Source organism: Tiliqua scincoides, chromosome 1 (genome assembly GCF_035046505.1).
Source record: "Tiliqua scincoides isolate rTilSci1 chromosome 1, rTilSci1.hap2, whole genome shotgun sequence".
Lineage (NCBI taxonomy): Eukaryota > Metazoa > Chordata > Lepidosauria > Squamata > Scincidae > Tiliqua > Tiliqua scincoides.
Genome location: NC_089821.1, coordinates 115430362 through 115453772, shown reverse-complemented (window position 1 = coordinate 115453772; position 23411 = coordinate 115430362). Strand labels below are relative to the sequence as shown.

At 41.6% G+C, this 23411-nt stretch overlaps 1 protein-coding gene across 1 annotated transcript in view; it reads left to right on the top strand.

Annotated features, from left to right (window-relative positions):
* COL5A2 (collagen type V alpha 2 chain) overlaps positions 1–23411 on the top strand; it is a 177599-nt gene that overhangs the window by 131096 nt on the left and 23092 nt on the right. Inside the window, exons 19-38 of the mRNA XM_066612123.1 lie at positions 553–651; positions 2160–2204; positions 2502–2600; positions 4321–4374; positions 7132–7239; positions 8928–8981; positions 9548–9646; positions 10094–10147; positions 10875–10973; positions 11092–11145; positions 11238–11291; positions 13125–13178; positions 16745–16798; positions 18331–18375; positions 19636–19734; positions 21166–21273; positions 21368–21421; positions 22681–22734; positions 22832–22885; positions 23103–23156. Of these exons, the coding sequence (XP_066468220.1) occupies positions 553–651; positions 2160–2204; positions 2502–2600; positions 4321–4374; positions 7132–7239; positions 8928–8981; positions 9548–9646; positions 10094–10147; positions 10875–10973; positions 11092–11145; positions 11238–11291; positions 13125–13178; positions 16745–16798; positions 18331–18375; positions 19636–19734; positions 21166–21273; positions 21368–21421; positions 22681–22734; positions 22832–22885; positions 23103–23156 (1395 nt within the window). The remainder of the gene's footprint in view (positions 1–552; positions 652–2159; positions 2205–2501; positions 2601–4320; positions 4375–7131; positions 7240–8927; positions 8982–9547; positions 9647–10093; positions 10148–10874; positions 10974–11091; positions 11146–11237; positions 11292–13124; positions 13179–16744; positions 16799–18330; positions 18376–19635; positions 19735–21165; positions 21274–21367; positions 21422–22680; positions 22735–22831; positions 22886–23102; positions 23157–23411) is intronic.

Sequence of the window (23411 nt, the reverse complement as noted above, 5' to 3'; positions counted from 1 at the left end):
ACATGTTGGAGCCCTGCCAACAAACCCAAGTCTCCTACAGCTGGCTTGTTGTGTTTCATTGCTGGCCTCACTGCCAACTGGCAGGGATCAGGGGGTCGCACGCATACCATCAGACACTACCTCAAGTATCACTGGCTAGGAGCACCATTGGTTGAGAAACACTGATGTAGACCACTATCGGTGTGTATCTATTGCACTGATTCTGTCATCTTTATTTTGAATTGTTTGCCTCACTACATTTTTTTAAAGAAAAGATCCAACATAGTTACAAAACATTTTTCAAAACTGAAAGTTACAAAGCTGTCAGATTCAACCGGCAGTAAAGAAATCTGTTAGTGCACGTTTATAGCATGTGAAAAATCCACTAATCTCAACAAGTGAGTACAAAACTGAGTGATCTGATACTGCAGTGTTCTTTCTAGTTCCTTTACCAGTAATATACAAAAATAGTTGTAGTAATATGGAACTCTTGGTAGCAATAGTGTTTAATGTTAATAGAAAGGTATCACAATTTTCTAATGACTCATTTTTCTTTCTGATGTGAAACTTCAGGGTGAAGCTGGTCCAACAGGTGCTCGTGGTCCTGAAGGCCCTCAGGGGCCAAGAGGAGAAACAGGTCTACAAGGCCCAGCAGGAACACCTGGTCTTCCTGTAAGTTCATCAGACATTCATTAATCAAGGATATGAACAACAAGTACCTTACTTTGTAAGAGTCCTAATAGTTACTGAGGGCCCAGTCCTATCCAACCTTCCAGTGTCACTGTAGTCACAGTGCAGCCCTGAGGAAAGGGAACAAACATTCCATTACCTGGAGGAGGCCTTCATGGCTACACCCCACCACAAGATGCAGCACATGCTTCATTGGCATGGCTGACCAGTGCTGGAAAGTTGGGTAGGATTTGGCCCTGAGATGGTAAACCTGGTAATGAGATGGTAAGCCAAATCCAACATAACTCCCTCCTGCTGATGCAGCCATTGCACATGGTAGCGGAATCAGGAGCAGCTCTGCTTCTGGTGAGTAAGTGGTGGGGGAGTGTGGGGTGTGTGTGTGTCAGAGTTGGGTGAAATTTGGCAGGGACAGGGAGGAACTGGCGGGTGTGGTTTCAGCTGCAGTAGCATGCCTCAGATCTTCTCCCCTCCTTATCAAGGCTGACTGCCCTTTCTTCTGTTTGAACTTACACCAGCTAACTAGCTGGCACAGCTCTCAGGAGACACCTTGGCAATCAAGGGCTTACATAGGGGCAGGAATAAATTATTCCCCTTTCTTCCCATGAACCTCCTGATTTGCCACCATGCTGGATACTGCAGAACATCTTTTTAGAGTGACTGCATCAGTGGGAAGGAAGGATGGGATTGGGCTAATAATTTATCTGGTCTACCACTGAATTAGTTACAGCCTACTCCATAATAAACCATTTGTGGTATTTAGCTTGAGATGATCAAAAGCATTAAGATTTCCATAAAAGTGCTTTTTAGATAGGAAACCACCCTTTTACTTTAGGTTTGACTATATGGCTTGTCAGGATTGCAAATTAAATCCTGTGTGTGTAGTTTTCTGTGACACTTGCAGAACTGTGTAATTCTCTTATGATTTAGGAATTTAGTATGCACTAGTGTAAGTACCCCTGCTAACTGGGTAAGAGGCACTTTTTAAGTGGGTGCTCTTCTTTTATTTAGCGGGGGGAGAGTAACTGGCCCTCCTCACCCCAGCACTGCCTTTTCTAGTGGCTGTCTGCTGGTGTTCTTTTGCATCCTATTAGATTGTGAGCCCTTTTGGGACAGGGAGCCATTAGTTGTTTGTTTGATTTTCTCTGTAAACTGCTTTGTGAACCTTCCGTTGAAAAGCAGTATATAAATACTGTTATTATTATTATTAATAATAATAATAATAATAATAATATGCATGCATGCATGTTCTGCAGAGTAAAAAATCCACCATGCCCCAACCAACTAACCAATATCATGTGTGGCTTATTCTACACAAAGGTAGTTGTTTATACTACACAAATGGTCCATAACTGCACACCAATATCTCAAATGCAACTGCCTTTAATGTTATCTAACGAACGAAGACTGGAGGTATCTATTTAGTATACATGAGACTCAAGTCTCCAGAGACAGAATCACTTGTTAAAATGTCTTCTTTTGTGCTGTTTTAGGGTGGTGTTGGTACAGATGGTTCCCCAGGTACTAAAGGACCAGCAGTAAGTAATTGTAGTATGCATTATAAATATCTCTTTTATAACATTGTGGGCGCAATCCTAACCCCTTATGTCAGTGCTTTCCAGCAGTGGCATAGCGGTGCCAATGGGACGTGTGCTGCATCCTGCAGTTGGGTGTCACTCACGGAAGCCTCCTCAAAGTAAGGGAATGTTTGTTCCCTTGCCTCAGAGCTGCATTGCCCTTAGGTCAGTGCTGGAAAGCACTGACATAAGGGGTTAGGATTGCGCCCTGTGTCTTCTATTCTGTGTATGTGGCTAACTATAGGTATGTCTTTGTAGGGATCACCAGGTACTTCTGGACCACATGGCTCACCAGGTCCACTTGGTTCTCCAGGTCCACAAGGCAGCTCAGGTCCTCCTGGCATTCGAGGACAGATGGTAATGATGTCTTTGTCACATTGGAGATGGCACAGATTAGCAAGAAGTAAATTAAAGGACATTACAGATATGTGGTGCACAATGATGTTCTTGCCAATGACAGACCACATATATGATGGTGGTGTTATAAGATTATAATGGGCAGGAGGACACGAGGTCTGATCTAGAGGGTAGAGCCTCCATTAGCCCAAAGATAACATCAGAAGCTCACCAGTTCGAGGACACCAGCAGCTCCCTGAATGCCTGAGAATGGCAAGACCTTGAAGCAGTGACAAGCCGAGCTGAGTGATTCCACCTGCTCTTGGTGTGTGCAAGAAGCGTCTTGGCTGCTCTCCATGTGAGAGATGGAGCTGCTTGTCAGCCTGCATGGGAGAACTGGAGGCCAGAAGTGAGACCAAACCAGGAAGATCCATTCTGAAATGTTGTTGGTTCTTGAAAGAGAGAACCTCTATGATTGTAAAAATCCCCTTGAGGGATTTAGAAATGCCTGCCCATGTAAACCACCCTGAATAAAGTCAGAGGAGTAATCAGATGACCAGAAAGGCAGTATATAAATACCTAGTTGTTGTTATTATTATTATTATTATGGAGGTGAAAAATTTAGCTAGTGACATCATAGCCATTGTATACTTTTTATTGTTATTGTCCCTCTAGAGCAGCCATTTTCAACTGCGGGTGTGCTGCGACAGTTTGGGGCAGGATCATTTGTTAGTAGAGCGACTGGGGGATGTGAGCCCCTGCTGTCAATGGGTGTACGTTGTCAATTGCTGTCAACAGGTATACCTTTGCAATTGTCAAAAACTGATGGGGTGCCTTGACAATTTTAGCACCTTACCAGTGTGCCCTGAGCTGGAAAAGGTTGAAAATCACTGCTCTGCATGGTGCTGTGCACAAGAATGTTTGCACAACAATGAAATCACCTAACAACAGGTTTCAGAGAACATATCCCCATCATTAAGCGAAGCATACCTGTAATGTTCATATTGTCAGCATGGTGCCTGAAATAACTAAATGCAGATGAAAGCTAGAGGCTATTATGGAAATTAGATTGGTTTTGTTTTTTTCATAGGGTGGATTACATGGTTCTCTTCCTCCCCCTTTTATCTTTAAACAGTTCTTTGAAATAGGTTACACTGAAAGACTCTAACTGGTCCAAAGTCAACCAGTGAGTTTCAATACTAAGGGGAGTTTTGAACTGGGGTCTCCCAAGTCTTAGTCCAACACACTTCCCAAAACTCTGTAAAGAAAATGAATCCTGACTAAACACCATTAAAATTAACTCAAGCCCCTACTCAATGGTGCTTAGTCAAGATTCACTTTCTTTGGATACAACCCACTGACTCCAGGCATTCTTAGAACTATTTCCCTTTATTTGTCTTGTTGGCTCTTCCTGCTTAAGAAATTGCTTACAGAAACCCAAGAGTTTTGCCAAAACATTATTTTTTATCTTGGAGGACGTACAGAATGACAGATATACATTTGCTAGAGTATTAAAGAGTATAAAAGTCTTAATTTGGAACTTAGCCTTAAACTGAAAAAAACATTATCCACATAAATTTACTCTATTAGTGCTTCAGTTAAACTATCATTACTGCTGTGCTGTAACGTATGTATGGAGTAGCTAAGCAGATATAACATATAATTCACAGAAGTAATTGTATGTCCTATCCATTTTGACAAATCTATCTTCATTGTTTTAATTAATGATGTTTGCTTTCAGGGAGACCCTGGTGTTCCAGGCTTCAAAGGGGAAGCAGGTCCCAAAGGTGAACCTGTAAGTCTTGAAATATATTATTAGGCAACATATTGTGCAGTGCAATCTTAAGCATGCTTACTCAGAAGTAAGTCCCACTGATTTCAATGGGACTTACTCCCTAGTAAACATGTGCACTATCACAGCCTGAATCTTTTTTCAAAATAACGTATTTGCTTACATTTTTACATATTTCCCCATTTGACATGATCTGATCTTGTTCTTTTTTTCTTGCTTTTGTGCTATCTTTGTATTAATCTTCTCTTTGAAACAAAATTAAGAAATTCAGTCTTAGAGAAGCAATATTAAACTTAGTCTTCTAGCATTTATGGCTTTAAGAATTCTGCACTACTTGAAGGGAAGATTCCTAGAAAGATGAAATCTATGCATAACTCAAAGGTTGCTATTGTAGCATACAGTTCCAAACTATGAACATTGATAAAGTTGTCATCAGCTTGAAAGGCATCAGTGACTTGTGCTTTTTCCATAATATTGGATAATAATTGGATTTGGCACCTGAAACAAATACTTTGCGACAAAACTCACTTGCAACATAACATTATTATAATTTGCTGGTGTATTGCATTGTACCTCTTGTATTTCACCTGCTGATATAGACTATGGAAGACCTTGAATATCAAAGAACTGATCTTAAATTATTATATTCAAGGTTTATTAATCTTATTACATTAAGACTAAAGTTACAATCCTGTGGCACACTTACTTGGGACTGTTTATGGATAAACGTAGTTCTGGATAAGCATGCATAGGGTTGGGTTACATGTTTCTTAGAGCCCAATCCTATGCATGTCTACTCAGAAGTAAGTCCCATTATAGTCAATGGGGCTTACTTCCAGGTAAGTGTGATTAGGATTGCAGCCTTAGTTGCACTGATGAATATTTAATAAATATATGCTGCACCATATTGGTCGCACGTAATAAATATTTCTTATAATCTAATCCTCCTGTACTGTAATTTATGATAGTAAAAAGACAGATAAAATGCTGTTGCTGAATCAAACAGCACAGTGGTTCCCAAATTTTTTAGCACCTGGACCCACTATTTAAAAATGACACTCTGTGGGGGCATACCCAGGTTTACCAGACTTTTAAAAAGGAGATAAAAAAGAAATAATATTTATTTATTTATTTATTTATTTATTTATTTATTTATTTATTTATAAGTAATAATAACTGGAAAAAGGTCCTCAGACATTTATCTCCTTATATTTACAAATGTTGCAGGAGCTGAGCTCTTTGCAGGGTAATTAGCAGCTACAGTATCTGATTTTTGAATAACCTCCAGATTGGAGGCAATTAGTTATCTGATCTTTCCATCACCTTTGACAACCCACCAAAAATCGGGTCATGACCCACCAGTGGGTCCCGACCCATAGTTTGGGAACCACTGAGTTAGCGGCTTGGGTACAGGTTTTGAAGTGTCCAGGATGAGATGCACTAACCCATATCTGAAGCTCATTCTGATCATCAGTGAAAGATTATCAGGGTTGGCATTTGTCAGATCCCTTCTTAGACGATCATTCGTTTCGGATGTGCTGCATGATTATAAGCCAGAGCCATTGACATAACTTATGGGGAGTTCATCTCTTCTTTCACATCGCAAAACACAGTATTTATCAATTTGTTTTTCACTCTCCTTCCAAGGAACTTTGGGCAGCTTACACAGAGTCATGCCATGCTGGGCTGAGGGTAGCTCTTCCAAGGAGAGGGAGACCTTCCCACAGTGATTTTTATAGATAACTGTGGATTTATACCCAGTTTTCTCTGGCCCAAATCTAATAATTATATTTACCCTGATCGTGTAGGTGTTCTTTGTCATTGCTTTATTAGGAGAGTTTCAGCCCATTTCTAAACTGCAGTGATGCAGCCAGACCACATGGCCTGTGCTGCATCCTATGCAGCTTAGGAGGAACTTGGAGATCTCCTTGGGGTATTTTCTCGCTTACCCTAAGTAAAGTCTCAGCCACCCCATGGGGCTTCTTAGATCTGTACCAGCTATATAGGGCTGCCTGGTCTGGGAACAAGGATTAGGATGTGGTATATGCTGATACTATTCCCCTTCTGGGTCTGAGCCCCCTTTCTGATCTCCCATGCCCAGAAATGCCTACTCTCCACCTGCAAAATATCGTCCTGCCACCCTCTTCCACTCTCCGCACTATGCTGGCCCAGCTGGCCATAGAATAGGCGCAGACATGCTTTGTGGCACGTTTATGACGCACTGAGTCATCTTGGGGAAGGCCGTGCTGGCTCAAGCACAAGTTAGGATAGTGCTTTGAATCTTTAAACAAATGAGTTTGGGGACTATCCAGAAAGGAACTGTATATGTGGAAGGATGTGAGAGTTGGGTCCCATTCTTTTCTAGTGTACTTTTCTGTCATTTGATATATGAATCTCAGAGATTTGAAATCACAGTTTAGCTATTTGTTTAGCTTTTATATACACAAACTTTTTTTTTGCTAGAATGAAAGTTTGTGAATACATTGTTTAGATGAATAATTATAGGATTAATTCTCTGGAATGCTTTTTGGCTTAGGGATCCAGAATTACCAGATTGTTGGAATGTATACAGTTATAAGGAACGGCTGCAGAAATATTGTCCTTTCAGGCCTACTTTTTAATGAAACTTTAACTGATAAACACAGAAAAAGGAATGGCTGGAATGAAACAGATACCAATTCTGTCCACCAGTAGAAATGGTGATCTGAGTTTGTGTGGCTTGATCTGTTACTGAATCGTGAGTGTTTGCATTTTCACTAGGGTCCACATGGCCCTCAGGGTGCAATTGGCCCTGTCGGTGAAGAAGGGAAAAGAGGTCCTCGTGGTGACCCAGGATCAGTTGGCCCTCCTGGACCTGTGGGAGAACGGGTAAGGAGCACAGGAAAAACATCTCAGTAGTTTACCTTAGGCCATCTCTAGGAAAACCTTTTTTTTTTCTGGTGCCTGAGTCAGGACACCTCATAGTGGCATCCCTACCATGGTGGTAAAAATAAAATAACAAAACTCCAAAATATCCTGCCTAGAGTAGGCCGATTCACTCTACCTAATGTTAGGCCACCCCTGAGCTTTCCACAATGCAAACTGAGTCTGTCTGTCTCAACAGATTGGAATTGGAAAGCAGTACAGTCTTCCACAAAATGCAGGCACTGATAAATGTGATTTAGGACTGCATCTGATCAAGTAAAAGCATTTATTGTCAATTTTCTTGAAGTGATAAAATGGAAGAGTTGAAAATAAAGTTCTCAGCTTTTTAAAATGGCCCCATGTGGATAGTGATAAGCCTGAGAATATTGCCATTTTGCTTGAATCATATTTTACAGAAATAACCAAAGAGTTCTTGTCTTGTTCCTTTTTTTATGGGGAGGAAGATGAATTAGGAACATTTTGGTGTTTTTTATTGCTTAGTTCAACATGCTAAGTGATGTAGCGGATTTGTACATTTGTCTATGACATGCACATTTGCTATGTTGCTTAAGCATTTGTCATCTTCAATGCAAATGAGATGTTCTGTTGACATCAAAACACAAATGAAATATTATGGCCATGGTGACAAGTTGGCTCATACCCCATTTTCTTACCACTGTGCTTTGATCCATACAGTTGTGGACCTGGCCCCTGTGCTGCCCCTGGGCACAGGATAGTGACATGCTGCCCCCCCAGGGGACACTTACTCAGCTCTGTTCGGAACCTCGTGTGACATTCCTTGGTGCTCCAAAAGCCATTGGAGGCCTCCAGAGCGCCGTTAAACAGTACTTCTGGTTTTCTGATGAAAATCAGAAGTACTGTTTAAGGGCACTCTGAAGGCCTCAGAAGGCTTTTGAGTTGGCTGTGGATGCAGCATGGGGCTTTGCCTGCCCCCAGAATGACTTCGGAGGGCAGGCGGAGATGGCAGTGCTGCCTCAACAGGGCACACAGGGTGGCGTCTGGGGCTTTTGCCCCCCTGTCCCTTCCTCCAGACTGCAACTGAATCCTTGAACACAAGCAATACGTATAGTGTCTTTTTTCCTTACAATCCATTTCTTCCAAAGGACTATTGTCTCGCGTTATTGTGGGGTACCTGGGCCAAAGTACATGTAGCCCTAATAGCTGAACTGGAAGAAGAATCACATGCTGAATGACTATTCATGTGGGCAAATCCTTATTCAGATGTGTATGCAGAAGTCATGTTCTTTGACAGTATCTTTGGTTCAGAACGTTAGAGAAGGACCACCAAAGTCGTGTTAGAATTACGAGAATATGTAAGAGCATTCTCAATTTGACAGCAACTGTTACCCTGCACATGCCCAATCTCGTCTGATCTCAGAAGCTAAGCAGGGTCAGGCCTGGTTAGTGCTTGGATGGGAGACCGCCTGGGAATACTGGGTGCTGTAGGCTTATACCATAGTCTTTCGAGACTGAAGGTTGCCAACCACCATTTCTCAATTTTGTGCAATCCTCAGAATGGTGAGTCCAACTGTTATAAATGTTGATAACTTCTCTGCTTCAAAACTGGGTTGCAAATAATATGTATCTTTTTTTTTAAAAAAAGTAAAATACCTATTCTTTTGATTGTATAGGGTCCTCCTGGGAATCGTGGTTTTCCAGGGTCTGATGGCTTGCCAGGACCAAAGGTGAGTTGAAATGAAGGCATATATAATAATCAACACCTCTGGAAAGGGGAAATTGAAAGTGTTTAATAACTGAAATTAGAGTCAACAAAAATGCTTCTCTGACATGATGGAATTTTACAGAAAGCTGAGTCATTTGTTCCTTCTCAGCTGGTCCCCACTTTAAATGAACTCCTGGGGGTTCTTTTTCTTAGAGCTGGGGGAAAAAGCATAACTGGAGATTTAGCAATGTCTGTATCAATGTTTTATAGACTGTTTATGTGAAAAGCCTGTCCATTTTATTTCGCTTCAGGATCCATTGTTCTGCCGGCAGGATTTTTCATTCATGATTCAATGTGACACAAACTATGGGTCATTTTGCAAAACCACATATGGGGTGATTTACAGCACAATCCCATGCATGTTTGCTTGGAAGTCAGTTCCACTGAGCTCAGTGGGACTGACTCCCAGGTAAGTGTGTAGAGGATTGCAGCCTTACACATAATTTACAGTAATAAAATCTACGGATGTAAATATGAACTGTTCCTTGTTTATACACTACTGGCTAATATTGTTTTGATTATTTGTAGGGAGCTCAGGGAGAACGTGGGCCTGCTGGGGCATCGGGACCCAAAGGAAGTCAGGGTGATCCTGGACGCACTGGTGAACCTGGCCTCCCAGGTGCCAGGGTAAGGAAATATGGAAACGGGATACAATTGGGGCCCTTTGAAACACAGAAATAAGTGGTAAAATCAGGATGTCAAAAGTCTGAATTGAAATGAGAGGGGAAACTATGAGGTTCATCTGTAGTACACATATTTTTAATAAGCAGTAATTGCTCAAGTGTACAGCAAAATTAGTGCTTGCAGGAGAACTGGGGATGTCACTTTGACCAAGAGAAAAAAAAAGAGAATCCTAAATGTGTTCATAAAGTCCTTATACTGTGGGGAGACTTGAAGGACAGTGTGAATGCTAATCTTCTGTAGGTCAAAATAAATGAGAAAAATCAATAGGCAATAGCCATAGGTTAAATGATGCAGGAATAGTATGGAAACATCTACATGAATATTTTCAATATGGACTGCATAGAGCAGTCAAGTTCAAAAATATTAAGTTTCAATATCTTATTTTTATAGGGTCTTACAGGTAATCCAGGTGTTTCAGGTCCAGAAGGAAAATCAGGTCCTTTGGTACGTACATTTAGAATCAAGGTGTATACTTTCATATGATTGTCTCCATATCAGTTGCTAACTTAAGTTATGCTTTTCAAAGATCCTTTAATTTTTGGGGGAGGGTTCTGCTATATTTTAGCAAAGCTGTTCTTGTCTGTGTAGTGTGGATTTTTCTCTAAGTGAGTTACAAAGCTCTGTCAGAACTTTTAAAATCTATGGGCAAATTTAAGTGCATGGTTCTATGTACTTCTGTCTCTTTTTCAGAGGAACGCATGTGTATTAATTTCTCCTCTAAAGCTAAACTTGGTGCAGTAATTATAATTGCCCTGGTGTCAAGGTTGCCAAGAAAGGGGGTCTTGGGCTCCTGCCAATCACCTGGGTCCCCACCCATATATATGTATACAATATATACAAGTTTATATATGCTTTATATGTAAAGTATACATAACTTGTGTACACCAAGTGTCAAAAGCCCTGCTACTAGCGGCTTAGTAACGTGAGATGTCTGAGATCAACGTGAAACAGACTCTGTGCCACAGCTTCTTTCCACTCCAGAACATTGCCATGCCACTAATATTTGAAAGAACAAATTAAGATTTTGGGGGACTGTATTGATTTTAGGAATGGTTCTGAAACCAAATTACGCATGACTTGCTATAAGAAACAGGCAAATTGGATCAAAATATTTTTAACTGCCAACATTCATTCATGCTTGATGTTCATTCATGCTTGATGTTTTTTATAGGGTGCTCCAGGAGAAGACGGTCGACCAGGTCCAGCAGGTTCAATTGGAATTAGAGGCCAGCCAGGGAGCATGGGACTCCCTGGGCCAAAAGGTGGTAGTGTAAGTATATAATGTGGAACAATGAACATTTATTAATCAAGATAGTTATAAACTAAAATATAACTTTATAATTATAATGCAGGATAAAGAGTATACTTTATACCTTTTCACAAATTAGGGGGATCCTGGAAAACCTGGAGAGGCAGGCAATGCTGGCGTCCCTGGACAGCGAGTGAGTATTTTAGTACTTTTTGTTGGCTAAAGAACACAATAATTCCTCTTTTGTGTGTCTTCACCAAATTGTCTTTAATTATGTCATTTTAGGGAGCTCCTGGTAAAGATGGTGAAGTTGGTCCAGCTGGTCCTGTTGGTCCATCCGTAAGTTACTAGACAAAAGTGTCTGCGCAGTCTGTTCTCGTACCAGTTGCTCTCTGATGTAGGTGCCTCCAAAAATAGAAATGCCACTAAAGTAATTCATGACGTGAGTTGTTTGTGCTTATCTTATAGGCATATTCCAGTTTTCCTGATGCTTCCATTTAAAAAGGAGGGTGGAAAGATCTTGATGTATACGAATATTTATTCATTTAAAAAATGTCTACTGTCAGCGTTCTTTTCGGAGTCTCAGACTGTTTTATAAATTAAAACAATAAACAGTACAAAATGTGCATATGTGTGACACAGAGTAGACTGGAGAGCTGTAGGAGAGCTGCTAAGTAGCAATGGAGGGCCAGATTGCACATTATGGTTAAACAACTAGTTTGGCCCTTCATGTTTAATTTTTTTAAGTGTCAGGAGGAGCTTCAAAGGGAGATCAGGATTGGGACTGCAGTTGAAGGGTTAACCTCTCATGAGGTTAACCCCTCATGAGGTGCAATCTTAATCCTGATATTCTCCCTACTCCACTGTGGCTATTTACATGTAAAAAAGAAACACGTAAGAGCAAAATATGAGTTGAATGATCATGTAGTTTGGCGACAAGAGAGCAAATATGCCTGAGCTCTATGTTTTTTTGACGTTAATCCATAGAGAAACTGCTTTCGGAAATATTATATTATACTAGAGACTGAAAATTGAACTTATAGTTTCTCCCAGATTTGCCCCCTCTTTAAACAGTGTTGAAGAAGATGTGTTGTGCTGGTACAGTAATACCTCTGATAATATCATTTTCTTTATGCTACAGCACTCTTTATCCTGACTGACAGCTATTGTGGCCAGCAGGAACAGCACCTTCTGGCCAACATTCCAGTTTCTTTCAATGATGACTCCCATAGTGTTGTTTCAGACAACTCTCTGGTATTTAGGAACATACCCCTGGCACTAACGGTGATATTAGTGTACAGAAGAAAAACATAACCTCTCTGTATTGTCTAGAGCAGGGGTGTCAAACATAAGGCCCATGGGCTGAATGTGACCCCTGGAAGCTCTTTTTCCAGCCCCCGTGATAATTGGGCTGTTCCAGCACTGCCCTTTCAGTAGCACTGTTTTTGCAGAGGTTCTGGGAGGGAGAGATGGAAGCAGGCCTCAGAAGGTGCTATGGGGTAAGGGGCAGACAAAGAGGAGTGAGAAAGGGAGATCTGCTGAGGTGCTGGAAGAATCCAATTATCATGCAGGCCGCCCTTTCAGCAGCACCACTTCTGCTGAAGTATCACTTTACAGAGCATCTCTCCGCTGCTGAACTGTGAATTGGTTTCCCCATATCTTGAAAATTTTCACATTTTTTCTTTTGTCATTTGCAGCTAATCAGTTTCTATGTGAGAACAAAGTGCTTTTTCTGGCTGTCATCTGCTTAATGACTTTACTTCTTGCTTAATGATGGCACTTCCAGCCCTCAGTAGGCACCATGAATGCTATCCTGCCCACTATATAAAATGAAGTTGACATCCCTGGTCTAGAGTGTCACTCTATAGGTGTCCAGATGTCTTATGTTATTCTTCTCATTGACTCCTGATATGTAGGAGAAAAAAAATTATGTCAGAAATTTTGTGCATAAGAATGAATGATAAATGACAACAACAAAAGGTCAAATAAACTTTTGATGAGAATGCTGTTGGCTTGTATCGTGGGCCAAATTGCTTACATGCTACAATAAAATAAACTATAGGAAACAATAATGGATAATTCTTTCCTATTAGCACATTCAGGAGACAAAGATGAAGCTGTAAACTGTTCATGGTACAATTATAATACAATGCTTATGTTTTTATTTTACAGGGACCAGCAGGAGAAAGAGGAGAACAAGGTCCCCCAGGTCCTACAGGCTTTCAGGCAAATATATTTCAATTTCATTTTTAATTTAACCCACTCCATCCCAAGAGTTCTTTGTTGCATATGGTATTTAAAGAAAAATAACAGAACAATTAATTAACCATCTAACGTCAGTCACACAAAGTGAAAGAATGGGGTAACTTGTAGAAGATCCTGGGATGCTCCAGGAGAAGGAAACTAAGAAATAGCTTTTGAGGATGCTTCTCTGGTCTTTCATATTCCATTCATTTGTTAAGCGTATGGACTTATCTAGAAGGATAAGACCATCTTCTTGCCTGTATCCCCAGGCAGACAATATCTATAATCATGTACCAGAAACTAAGCCAATGAGAGCTAAAGCAGACCAAGCACAGATGTAAGATACTCTTGTTGAGCAACTTTCTCAAAGTCTTAAAGACAACCTTCATGACAGTTTTTTATAATGTATTTTACAGTACATTACAGTGCATTTTACAGGTTTCAGGTTACAAAGCCATGAATTATGATTGTCAAGGCTGAATGGATTTGGCAGAACGTGTTGGTGCTATCTCTGCAGTATAGAACAGTATCCCCTCTTTAAATACAGTACATTTACAGCACAATCCTATGCATGTCTAGTCCAAAGTGAGTCCTACTGAGTTCAGTGGGACTTACTCCCAGATATGTGCGTATAGGATTGCAGGTCAAATCCTCTGCTTAATTTTTTCTTCCAATGGGATCAAAGACAATTTATTTGTCTACTAATTACTGTATCATACCTAAGGATAAAAATGTATGTCTAGATTTTTGTCTTGTATTTTGTCCTTGAATTGCACAGTAAGAACCAAATCCTATGTTGCCTGAGCTGGCCAATCACTTATGTACTTATGGTACTTATACTAGTGGCCCTTTAACATAAGCAATGTAAAGCTGGATGAGAAATCATAGATTTTTTATCAGTTTGCATGATGCTCCAAAACTGGAAATCCTTTGTCAAAGAACCTCATGCCTGATCTACCATGAGTTGTTTTCTCTGATACTGCATTGCTTGCTCAAGTATGCAACTCATATGAGCAGTGAAACATGCATATCAGTTGATCAGCCACAGCTGTTATTTATTTACTTAAGCATGTATTTTAAACAGTTGTGTTGCTTTACTATTAAAAGTATAAAAAATAGTTCACAGAAATGAAATCAATAACAGTTTATTTTAAATACAGCAAACATAGCAATAAAACATGCATGTAAAATAAATAGAAACTTGCTTTTAAGAACTTGAAAGCAGAAGAAAATCTATAAAACTAGTATAAGACAGCAAGAAAATCAACTCATAAAAGCCACTAAAACCCTCAGAATAACTCGGGCTTCATTTATCATCAGTACACTAAAAATCTTGTGCTTCTCTCATGTCCGTGTGAAGTACATTCTATATACAAGGTACCACTTCTGAAGTCTCATCTCTGCTGGCTTACAGCCCAATCCTATCTTTCCCCAGTGAGTCTCCTTGGATCTGCACCTGCTATTGAGCGGGTACAGAACTGAGGAGACAAGTGTCAGGTATCCTGGCCCTGGAGGAAGTTAGGATATGGCAGCGGTTTTCAAACTCTCTTGGAGAGTTTGCACCACTGTAAGTCCTTGTGGGGGCGGGGGGAAGGCAGTGATGCGATCCCCAGGATCGCATCGCTCAGGAGGGCTGCAGGGACTGGGATGCACTCACCAGTCCCTGCAGTGGCCTATTGGGGGTGTGGGGAGCCCTGTGCGAGCATCTACAGGGCTCCCCAGCATGCAGAAAGTGAAAGTGGAGCAACTGGGATCTGCAAAACCGGAAGTGGAGTGTGATCACTCCACTTTCATTTTTAACAAGCTGGGGAGCCCTGAAGGCGCTCGTGCAAGGCTCCCCACACCCCCAACAGGCTGTTGCAGGGACTGGGGAGTGCATCCCAATCCCTGCAGGGATCCTAGGGATCGCATAGCTGCCTCCTCCCTGCCTCCCCCCTGCCCCTGCCCCTTAAAGGGAAACAGGCCAGGGCCTTCCGGCTGGGACATCGCAACAGTGTCCCATCAAGTTCCCTTTTCAGACTTAGAAACCTTATGCTTACTTTAGGCTAATTATCTTCCCTTATCCATAATAGTCCGTCTTAGTTATATGCAAAGCCCTGGTGAACTCCACCACCTTTGTGAAGGCAATTGGCGAGCAGCTCACCAGTTCAAGTTTCAAGAGACCTCCTTCCTCTTCTCTGTTCCAGTCAGCAGGTCCTCTGGCTGCAGCAGTGATTCCATGGTTCTTCACTGTTTTATAGCTCAGCAGCTACACAACATTCTCCAGAAATCACCATCAATCTCTGATGCCTGCACTGCACAGCCTCACACGCGCATGCACACACCTCTCTCTTTTTCCTCCCCCCCCTCTACTTCCACACCCATCTGGCAATGATTCTGTCACCTTTCTCTTCAAGGTCCTCATTATCTCTACTAGGTTACAGCTATGAACCACACCCATTGAAAGCCAAAAGTTCTGGTTTTATCAGTGTACTTCCCAGACTTGTCAAAACAAGGGGCCACTGCTGACACTATACCCAGTCTCCTTGGGGGGGAATCTTCTGCATTTCCACTACATGTGGTGGCAGAGCCTGCTGCTGTCTCCACCCTTCTCCTGGGCTCACTCCTTCCCTCCTTCCACCCAGTTCTGCCCCCTTCCCACCCTTCCCTTCCCTTCCCCCCAAAATCCCTGTCACCAGCAGCTGGCCATACTCACTGCCGGGAGCTCTTGGCACTGAAGAGCGCTGAAGCCCAGCATTGAAGCCCAGTACCGGCACTGCAGCCCATAGGATTAGGCCCTTAGGCATCTATAAGGAAGGCTTAGACTGCAGTCCTATACACTCTTGCCTGGGAGTAGGATCCACTGAACTCAGTGGGACTTCTGAGTAGACGTGAGTAGACAAGAGCATGAGCTGTTAAAATTCCAAGTTCCCCTGCTACATAAAAAGTTGGATTATAAAACAACACAAACCATTTCTAGTTTCTAATATTTATCCAGCTAATCAAATTTAAATAAATCTCCATATTAACCACAATCTCACTAAATGTTTGTTTTTGAGATATTGGAGGAGTGTGTAGTAATTTACCATAGAGTAATGAAAAGTTATGCTCAGTATTAGAAGCAGACACCCTGTGGGTTTACCTGGGAGTAAAGCCCATTGAAGCTAATGAGACTTGCTTCTGAGTAAACATGCATAGTCTTGTGCTATAAATATTTGAACATGATTTAACTGACTACAGTTTGCATCCCTGTAATAAGCTTGCTAACTTTTGTGTCCTTTTGGAGAGGAGAAATACAACCAAAAGTGGAACATTCCAATGAGTTTCAAAAAGTAATAAGTTTGTAGCCAGGGCTGAATTTCTACCTTATCACTGATCCTGCATGCATACCTCTTTTTTTGAGTTTGGATAATCTGTGAACTCACCCTCTGTAATTGTTCAAGTATGTGAGCAATGGTTCTTCTGAAATGACGTATATTATTGTCAATGTAAAATGCCAGATGGGCAACATTTCATAAATATTCTCTTATGCATGCATTCATTGTTTTGCTTAATTTTCTTCCCCCCAGGGCTTACCTGGTCCTCCAGGCCCTCCAGGCGAGGGGGGAAAACCAGGTGATCAGGTAATTGCTTTATAACTTGTCACTGATAAGAGCAACAGCACCAATCCGAGACCTTTGCTGGACTGGTGTAAAGTATCTTGTTTTCACCTTGGACAATTTCCCTTCAGAAATATTAATGTGCGCTAATAAGGATGTGCAGAAAGGAGTTTGTTTTTTAAAATTAATTTCCTTGGTTTTTCTACCACCCTTCCTTCAGGGAGCTCAGGGTGATGTACATGATTCCTTCCCTCCCCTTGTCCTCACCACAACCCTGCAAAGTAGGATAGGCTGAGAGACTTGCACAAAGTCACCCAGGAAGCTTCATGACTGAGCAGGGGTTTGAACCTTGAACTTCTCAGTTTAAGTGCAACACCAGAACCACCACACTGTTCTCATAGTGAAATAAAGTCTATCTTCTTTGTGAACTGCCCTTGACTGAAACAATGGGGGCAGTAGTGAGAGGAATTCTAAGAGCATTCTAAGTGTCCCACTCCCCCACAATACAGAATCACTTCCTGGGCAAATTATGATCAGCTGCCTTCTTGCAATGGCATCACTATGGTTTGCCTCGCACGGTGCGGGAGGCCAGCAGGTCACCCCCATGATGGACCTCCTCCCATGCAGTAGGCGGGACAAGTAGGCAGGTGGTGGGTCTGGTGCTGTACCATTGCCCTACCTCCACTGTTTTTTTGGCCATACCTTTTGATAGAATAGAAATATTTCAAAGTGGTTTGTTTCATTGTGTTCTGCTGTAAATTATGCAGCAAATGGTATATAACACAATGGTATTATTCCTACAAACCATGATTTTGGTCGCTAGTGGTGTCACCCCCCCCCCCAAGGTATCACCTTACTAACACCTTATTGGTTCCATGCTGTGTCATAATAACATTTTATTGGCTCTGCGAACAATCAGTCTCATTGGTGCATTTTGAATTAAGGAAATGTACTTTTTAGTTACATAAAACAGTTGCATTTTTTTCTGGTTTTTTGGCTATAACTTTTGATAGAATTGAGATATTTTATTCTTTTTTTCATTGTATTCTGCTGTAAATTTCACATTGAATGGTACTATGTAACATGATGGTATTATTCCTATAAACCACAATTTTAGCGCATGACCTCCCCATGTGCATCTTCCTGTGCGGGCTGCACCACCCTAGCGATGCCACTGCGTCCTTGGATACTTTTTGATGGGGCTTGAAGATTTTTAAAAAAATATCAAATGGCTTTTGGTGGTAGGTGGGTTGGTTGATAGGCAGGGGATACTGGGAGAGAACTCCTAAAGTTTGTATTATCTGTGGTTTCTATACTTTTATGGCTACTGTTTTTATGCTTATGTCACCTGTTTTAGGCATTCTGTTTTATGGTTATTGCTGTGTTGTGGTGTCTGTGATTTTATTATTTGTCTGTGTGTGTGTTTTGAAGTGTCTTGGGTGCCAGGTTTTGTTACCTGGGGAAAGACGGTATGTAAATATGCAAATAAATAAATAAATATCTGAATTTTCAGAATGTAGAATGTGGAGTGAGTCACAATTTCCATTTTTCTACAGGGTGTCCCTGGTGATCCTGGAGCTACTGGTCCCTTAGGTCCAAGGGTAAGTTTTGTTTTTCGCTAGGGGGGATTTTGAAGCAAACTTCCAGGATATTTTCAAAATCTGAAACACAAATGATCACAAATTCAGGTACTTCCCTGAAGAAACTCAAAAATACAAATGACAAGCTTCAACACTACAAAGTTGAATGTCATTATGAAGTTTACAGTTCCTTTTTTCCAGTGCATCGTGATATGTCAAACCCAAGTTTTTTTGTTTTAAAATCAGATTTTTCAGGATTCAAAATTATTCATTTGGAATCTTTTGGGCATTTTAATTGTTTTTTTCTTTCCATCACTATTCCATTCAGTCCAGGCGCTTGGAACGTTTCATTTATTCAATTACTCTATCTTTGTATGTATGTGTGTTTGCACTACTTGTCCTATTTCTATGCTAGTCTTCCTTTATGGAGCCCAGCATGTTCTGTACAGGGTTTCCATCATTCAAAATCTCCTTTTCTGTATAGCTAGAAATATTTTGGATGGTCTCAGTCTGTTCTCTGTGCACCAATATTAGTGTTGCAGTTGGAACTACCAGTATTGCTTTAACTGCTCTTGGCATTTCTGAGTCACTTTTTGGACTGGATTAGATAATACTTCCCAGTCTAGCTCACCACTTAGGATAGCAAAAGCACACCTGTCCCTGCTACCATTATTCAGGCCACAAGAAATTGTGCACATAATTATGTTTCTACCCAAATTACATTCTGTGCATGATAAAAATCATTTGGTTGATTCCTGTTTTTGAATTTGAAGCTAAATTGCACTATTTCAATCTGCCTGTGTTAGATTTTATGTGAGCAGTATTTAACATGCTATAGTGCTGCATGAATGTGTGGGACAGCTATGCTGGGTAGGTAGAGAATAAGCATTATTTTGCTCCCCTCCATACAATGGGTCTGATCAAGAGGTAAGCATCATCCAGTTTGGGCCCCTTGATTTTGTGTGAATGCCCTGTGTTATTTGAAACAGAAGTGCTCTTGCATAGATACAGAACTGCACTATGTTATCCTTACTGTTTCCTTAAAAGCATTAGATAATTCATAACTGTTCCTTGTGCTTCCTGCCGAAAAGGAGTGAGAGAAAAGAACACTACATATGTGGTCCAGTGTATTGTACAAAAATATCACCAGTATGAGCAAACAATGCTTTGCATTGGTTTATTATGTTCAATATCAACGTGCTGCTTGTTCCACTATTATAGTCATGAACGTCTCTACCATCACATCCACTGTACACGAGATCATTTTCAATCTATTTCCAGGGTGAACGTGGCAATCCGGGTGAGAGAGGAAACCCAGGAGCATCTGGTCTTCAGGGGGAGAAGGGAATGGCTGGAGGGCAAGGCCCTGATGGTCCAAAGGTAGGTGTGAATGTCGGTGTGTATGTGAACCGCTATGGAAAAATCCTAGTTCCAATTACACATTGCATGCATTATGTGAAAATCTGGCAAGATGGTGACCTTGTCAAATCTTAATAAGTGACTGGGGGCAGCCCAATCCTGAGCTGGCCAGTGCAGGTAGCTGCCATGGCGCCAAAACGGCTGCCATGGCATCCTGATCATGCTGGGCAGTCAGCGGCAGCTCCTTGGGAGAAGGGGACTTCGTTCCCGTTCTCCAAGTAAGGGACTCAGCACTACAATGGGGCTACTCAACTCTGCACTGGCTGTTTAACTGGTGCAGAATCTAGAAGCCCTGTGTTGGGCCGCAAGGTCCAACACAGAGCCTTGGATCTGGCGGAGCTGAGCTCCGCCGGTCCCACCCCACTCCCTCCGCCTACCATGCCTCCTCCCCACCCTCCCCCCTGGAACGCCTTCCCTCGACTCCCCCACACCCCTACTCACCTCTCCGCCATGTGGTACTCTGGCTAGCTGGGCTAGCTCCGGCTAGCTCCAGCCTTGGGCCTATGGTACTGCTCACAAAACGCGCTTTACAGCACATTTGCAACAGTATGGGCCGGCAGTTGGCCGGAGCAAAAAGATCAGGATTGGACCCTAAATCCAGAATTATCAGGAAAAGTGGGAAAGAGAAACACTCAGCATCCCTTAAAAGTAATTCAAGGCACATTCCTTTGATATCATTGCACTATGCCTTAAGTTTGGTGCATAAGAACATAAGAACAGCCCCACTGGATCAGGCCTTAGGCCCATCTAGTCCAGCTTCCTGTATCTCACAGCGGCCCACCAAATGCCCCAGGGAGCACACCAGATAACAAGAGACCTCATCCTGGTGCCCTCCCTTGCATCTGGCCTTCTGACATAGCCCATTTCTAAAGTGCAGAAGTAAGCATTCCTTGATATTGCATAGCTGCTATCAGCATGACTTCCAGTATTGCAAATTAATATGGATGGATAGAATGTATAGAGGGAAGTTCTTTTCCTCTCACATAACATCAGAACCAGGAATCTATTCATAGGTTACAACCCATGATGACTCTATGCAACCCTTGGGTTTTAGAGGTAGCCTATCTCTAAACACCAGGTGCAAGAGAGTGGCAACACGATATGGTTATCTTGTGGTCCCTGTGCTCCCAGAGGCTCTAGTGAGCCACTGTGATATAGGAAGATACAGGAAGCTGGAATAGATGGGCCCTTGGCCTGATCCTGCAAGGCTCTTCTTTTGTTGTTATCTATTATAGACAGAAATGATAAAAATTTGGGAAACCTTAAGGAAAAACAATAATAAAATTAAAATTATTCTTTGTCAGATTTTTCCCTCCGGTGTCAGAAGCTGTCTTAACATCCTTTTCATAACTTCAGAATCAATCATTTTGTTTTCATTTCCATTAATTTCAGGGTAATCCAGGTCCTTCTGGGACTCCTGGGGATCAAGGACCTCCAGGTCTTCAGGGTATGCCTGGAGAGAGAGGCATTGCTGGCACTCCTGGTCCCAAAGGTGACAGGGTAAGTCCTTTTCTTTATTGTCCAAGAAGAATTGGTCCCATCTCTGTTTATCAGCCTTTGTAAATAATTTGAATGTTTGTTATGCCTTTTCCAGGGCAGTGTAGGAGAAAAGGGATCGGAAGGTACAGCTGGAAATGATGGTGCACGAGTGAGTGAATTTATTGTTTCTCTTACTAAAACATTTCACTTGTGAATCCTATTTGTGGTTGTTCTTTATATAATCAGGAATGCACAGTGATGGGAATTAGCTACACATAGTCACATAAGGCCACATGGTTAGTATTGAGTATTACGAGTGCCATCTTAGGGGACTGAATGGAAAGAGCAAGTCTTCCTTTCATTTCTAATCTCTTCACGTCTCTGTCATTTTCATTTTAGAATTAAAGTATCTCTGTCATTTGAAGGTACCCATCAGCAGCTGTGTTGATAATACCTTTAGCATATAAAAGCTATATTTGTTCCACCAGCTAGCATATAATGATTTGATGCCTGAGAACATCAAAATTGGTGATTCCAAATGTACTATTATTGCTACTACTAGACTAACAGTAATTCTCAAGTGTTTTACGCGGTGCATTCCATTGCAATGGTCTAATGCAGTGGTTCCCAAACTTTTCAGTCTCTGGAGTCTTGGGGAGCCCCAGAGTGCTAGTGCATGAACAGAGAGGTGCAGAACTGAGCCCAAAGCCAAATATCAGCAAAGAGCCAGAACAGGAAGGGAATGAGGAAGAAGAGTCACAAACAGGGGAGTTGGGAGGAACAGATGAGCAAACTGGGCAGGGGGCAGATGGTGGCTTGTGGTGCCCCTGAAGGTGTCTCAGGGAGCCCCAGGGCTCCTAGGAGTACACTTTAAGAAACACTGGTCTAAAGCATGCTCTCAGTTTTTCCATGCAATTCAGCCTCACTTACTGATACACTGGAAACTCTTAAAATGTCCTTCCTTGCCCAAGTACAGTGGCACATGAGCTGCACAATCCAATGCACGCTTGCTAGAAAGTAAGCCCAATTTTGTTCAATGGAACTTACTGCCTGTTAAGTGTGCATAGGGTTGTGCTGAAAGTCATAAATGTTAACCAGAAGAATATAATGTTTGCACAGAAATAAAAGTATTTCTAGCATTTTCAGAAATTAAGCTCTTTTTCTTCTATGATCAGGCTGAGTGTGGCTTGTAGCATCATATTTGCTCAAGAATGAGAAAGATAGTTAACGTATGTTTACAAAAAAACAAAAAAACAAGACATTGTCTAGCCCAGAGTTAAGTACATGGGCTGAAGTGTTTCTTCCCCCTTGTTGGATTATGTGATTGGTGAAGATAGAATGCTAGAACCAAATATCAGAAGTAATAGCTTCAGCTGATTGTCTTTAAACTTGGGACACTGAAGGTTCATTTATCTTCATTTTTAACAGGGTCTTCCTGGACCATTAGGCCCGATTGGCCCTGCAGGTCCTGCTGGTGAAAAGGTAAACAAAGTTTTGCAACTAAGCCAACACTTTTTGTATTACATTATTTATCAGTTGTGAAGTGTGTACGATAACCTATTGTAAACTTGTTCTGAAGGGAGAACCTGGCCCTCGAGGATTAGTTGGACCTCCCGGCTCACGTGGAACTCCTGTAAGTAAATTATGCCTTTACTAGCATTTTTGAAAAAAATGGTAGCATTTTATCTTATGTATGATAGTGTGATCCATTTATGATTCATTGGGCCCACCTTGCTTGCACTCCTACTCTTTTTTCCGCAATGTAGAAATGTGAGTGATATGTAACATGAATTTCAGAAGCAAATTCTGAATACCTTTTTAAACTTTTTTCCTCTAAATTTCTTGCTCAGGGTTCCCGTGGTGAAAATGGACCCACTGGTTCAGTTGGTTTTGGTGGTCCTCCGGTATGTGAAACTTGTTATTTCTAGTAATTTTCTGTTAATGATTACCTATTATGGCATTGACTTAATTGTCTTTCATACTGAAGGATGCTGAACACTCTTAAGAATTCTGAAAACATGAGTACTGCACTAGCATTTTTCTGGAGGAAAAATCCATTACAGGGTACAAGCCATGATGTGTATGCCCAACCTCCTGATTTTAGAAATGGGCTATGTCAGAATGCCAGATGCAAGGGAGGGCACCAGGATGAGGTCTCT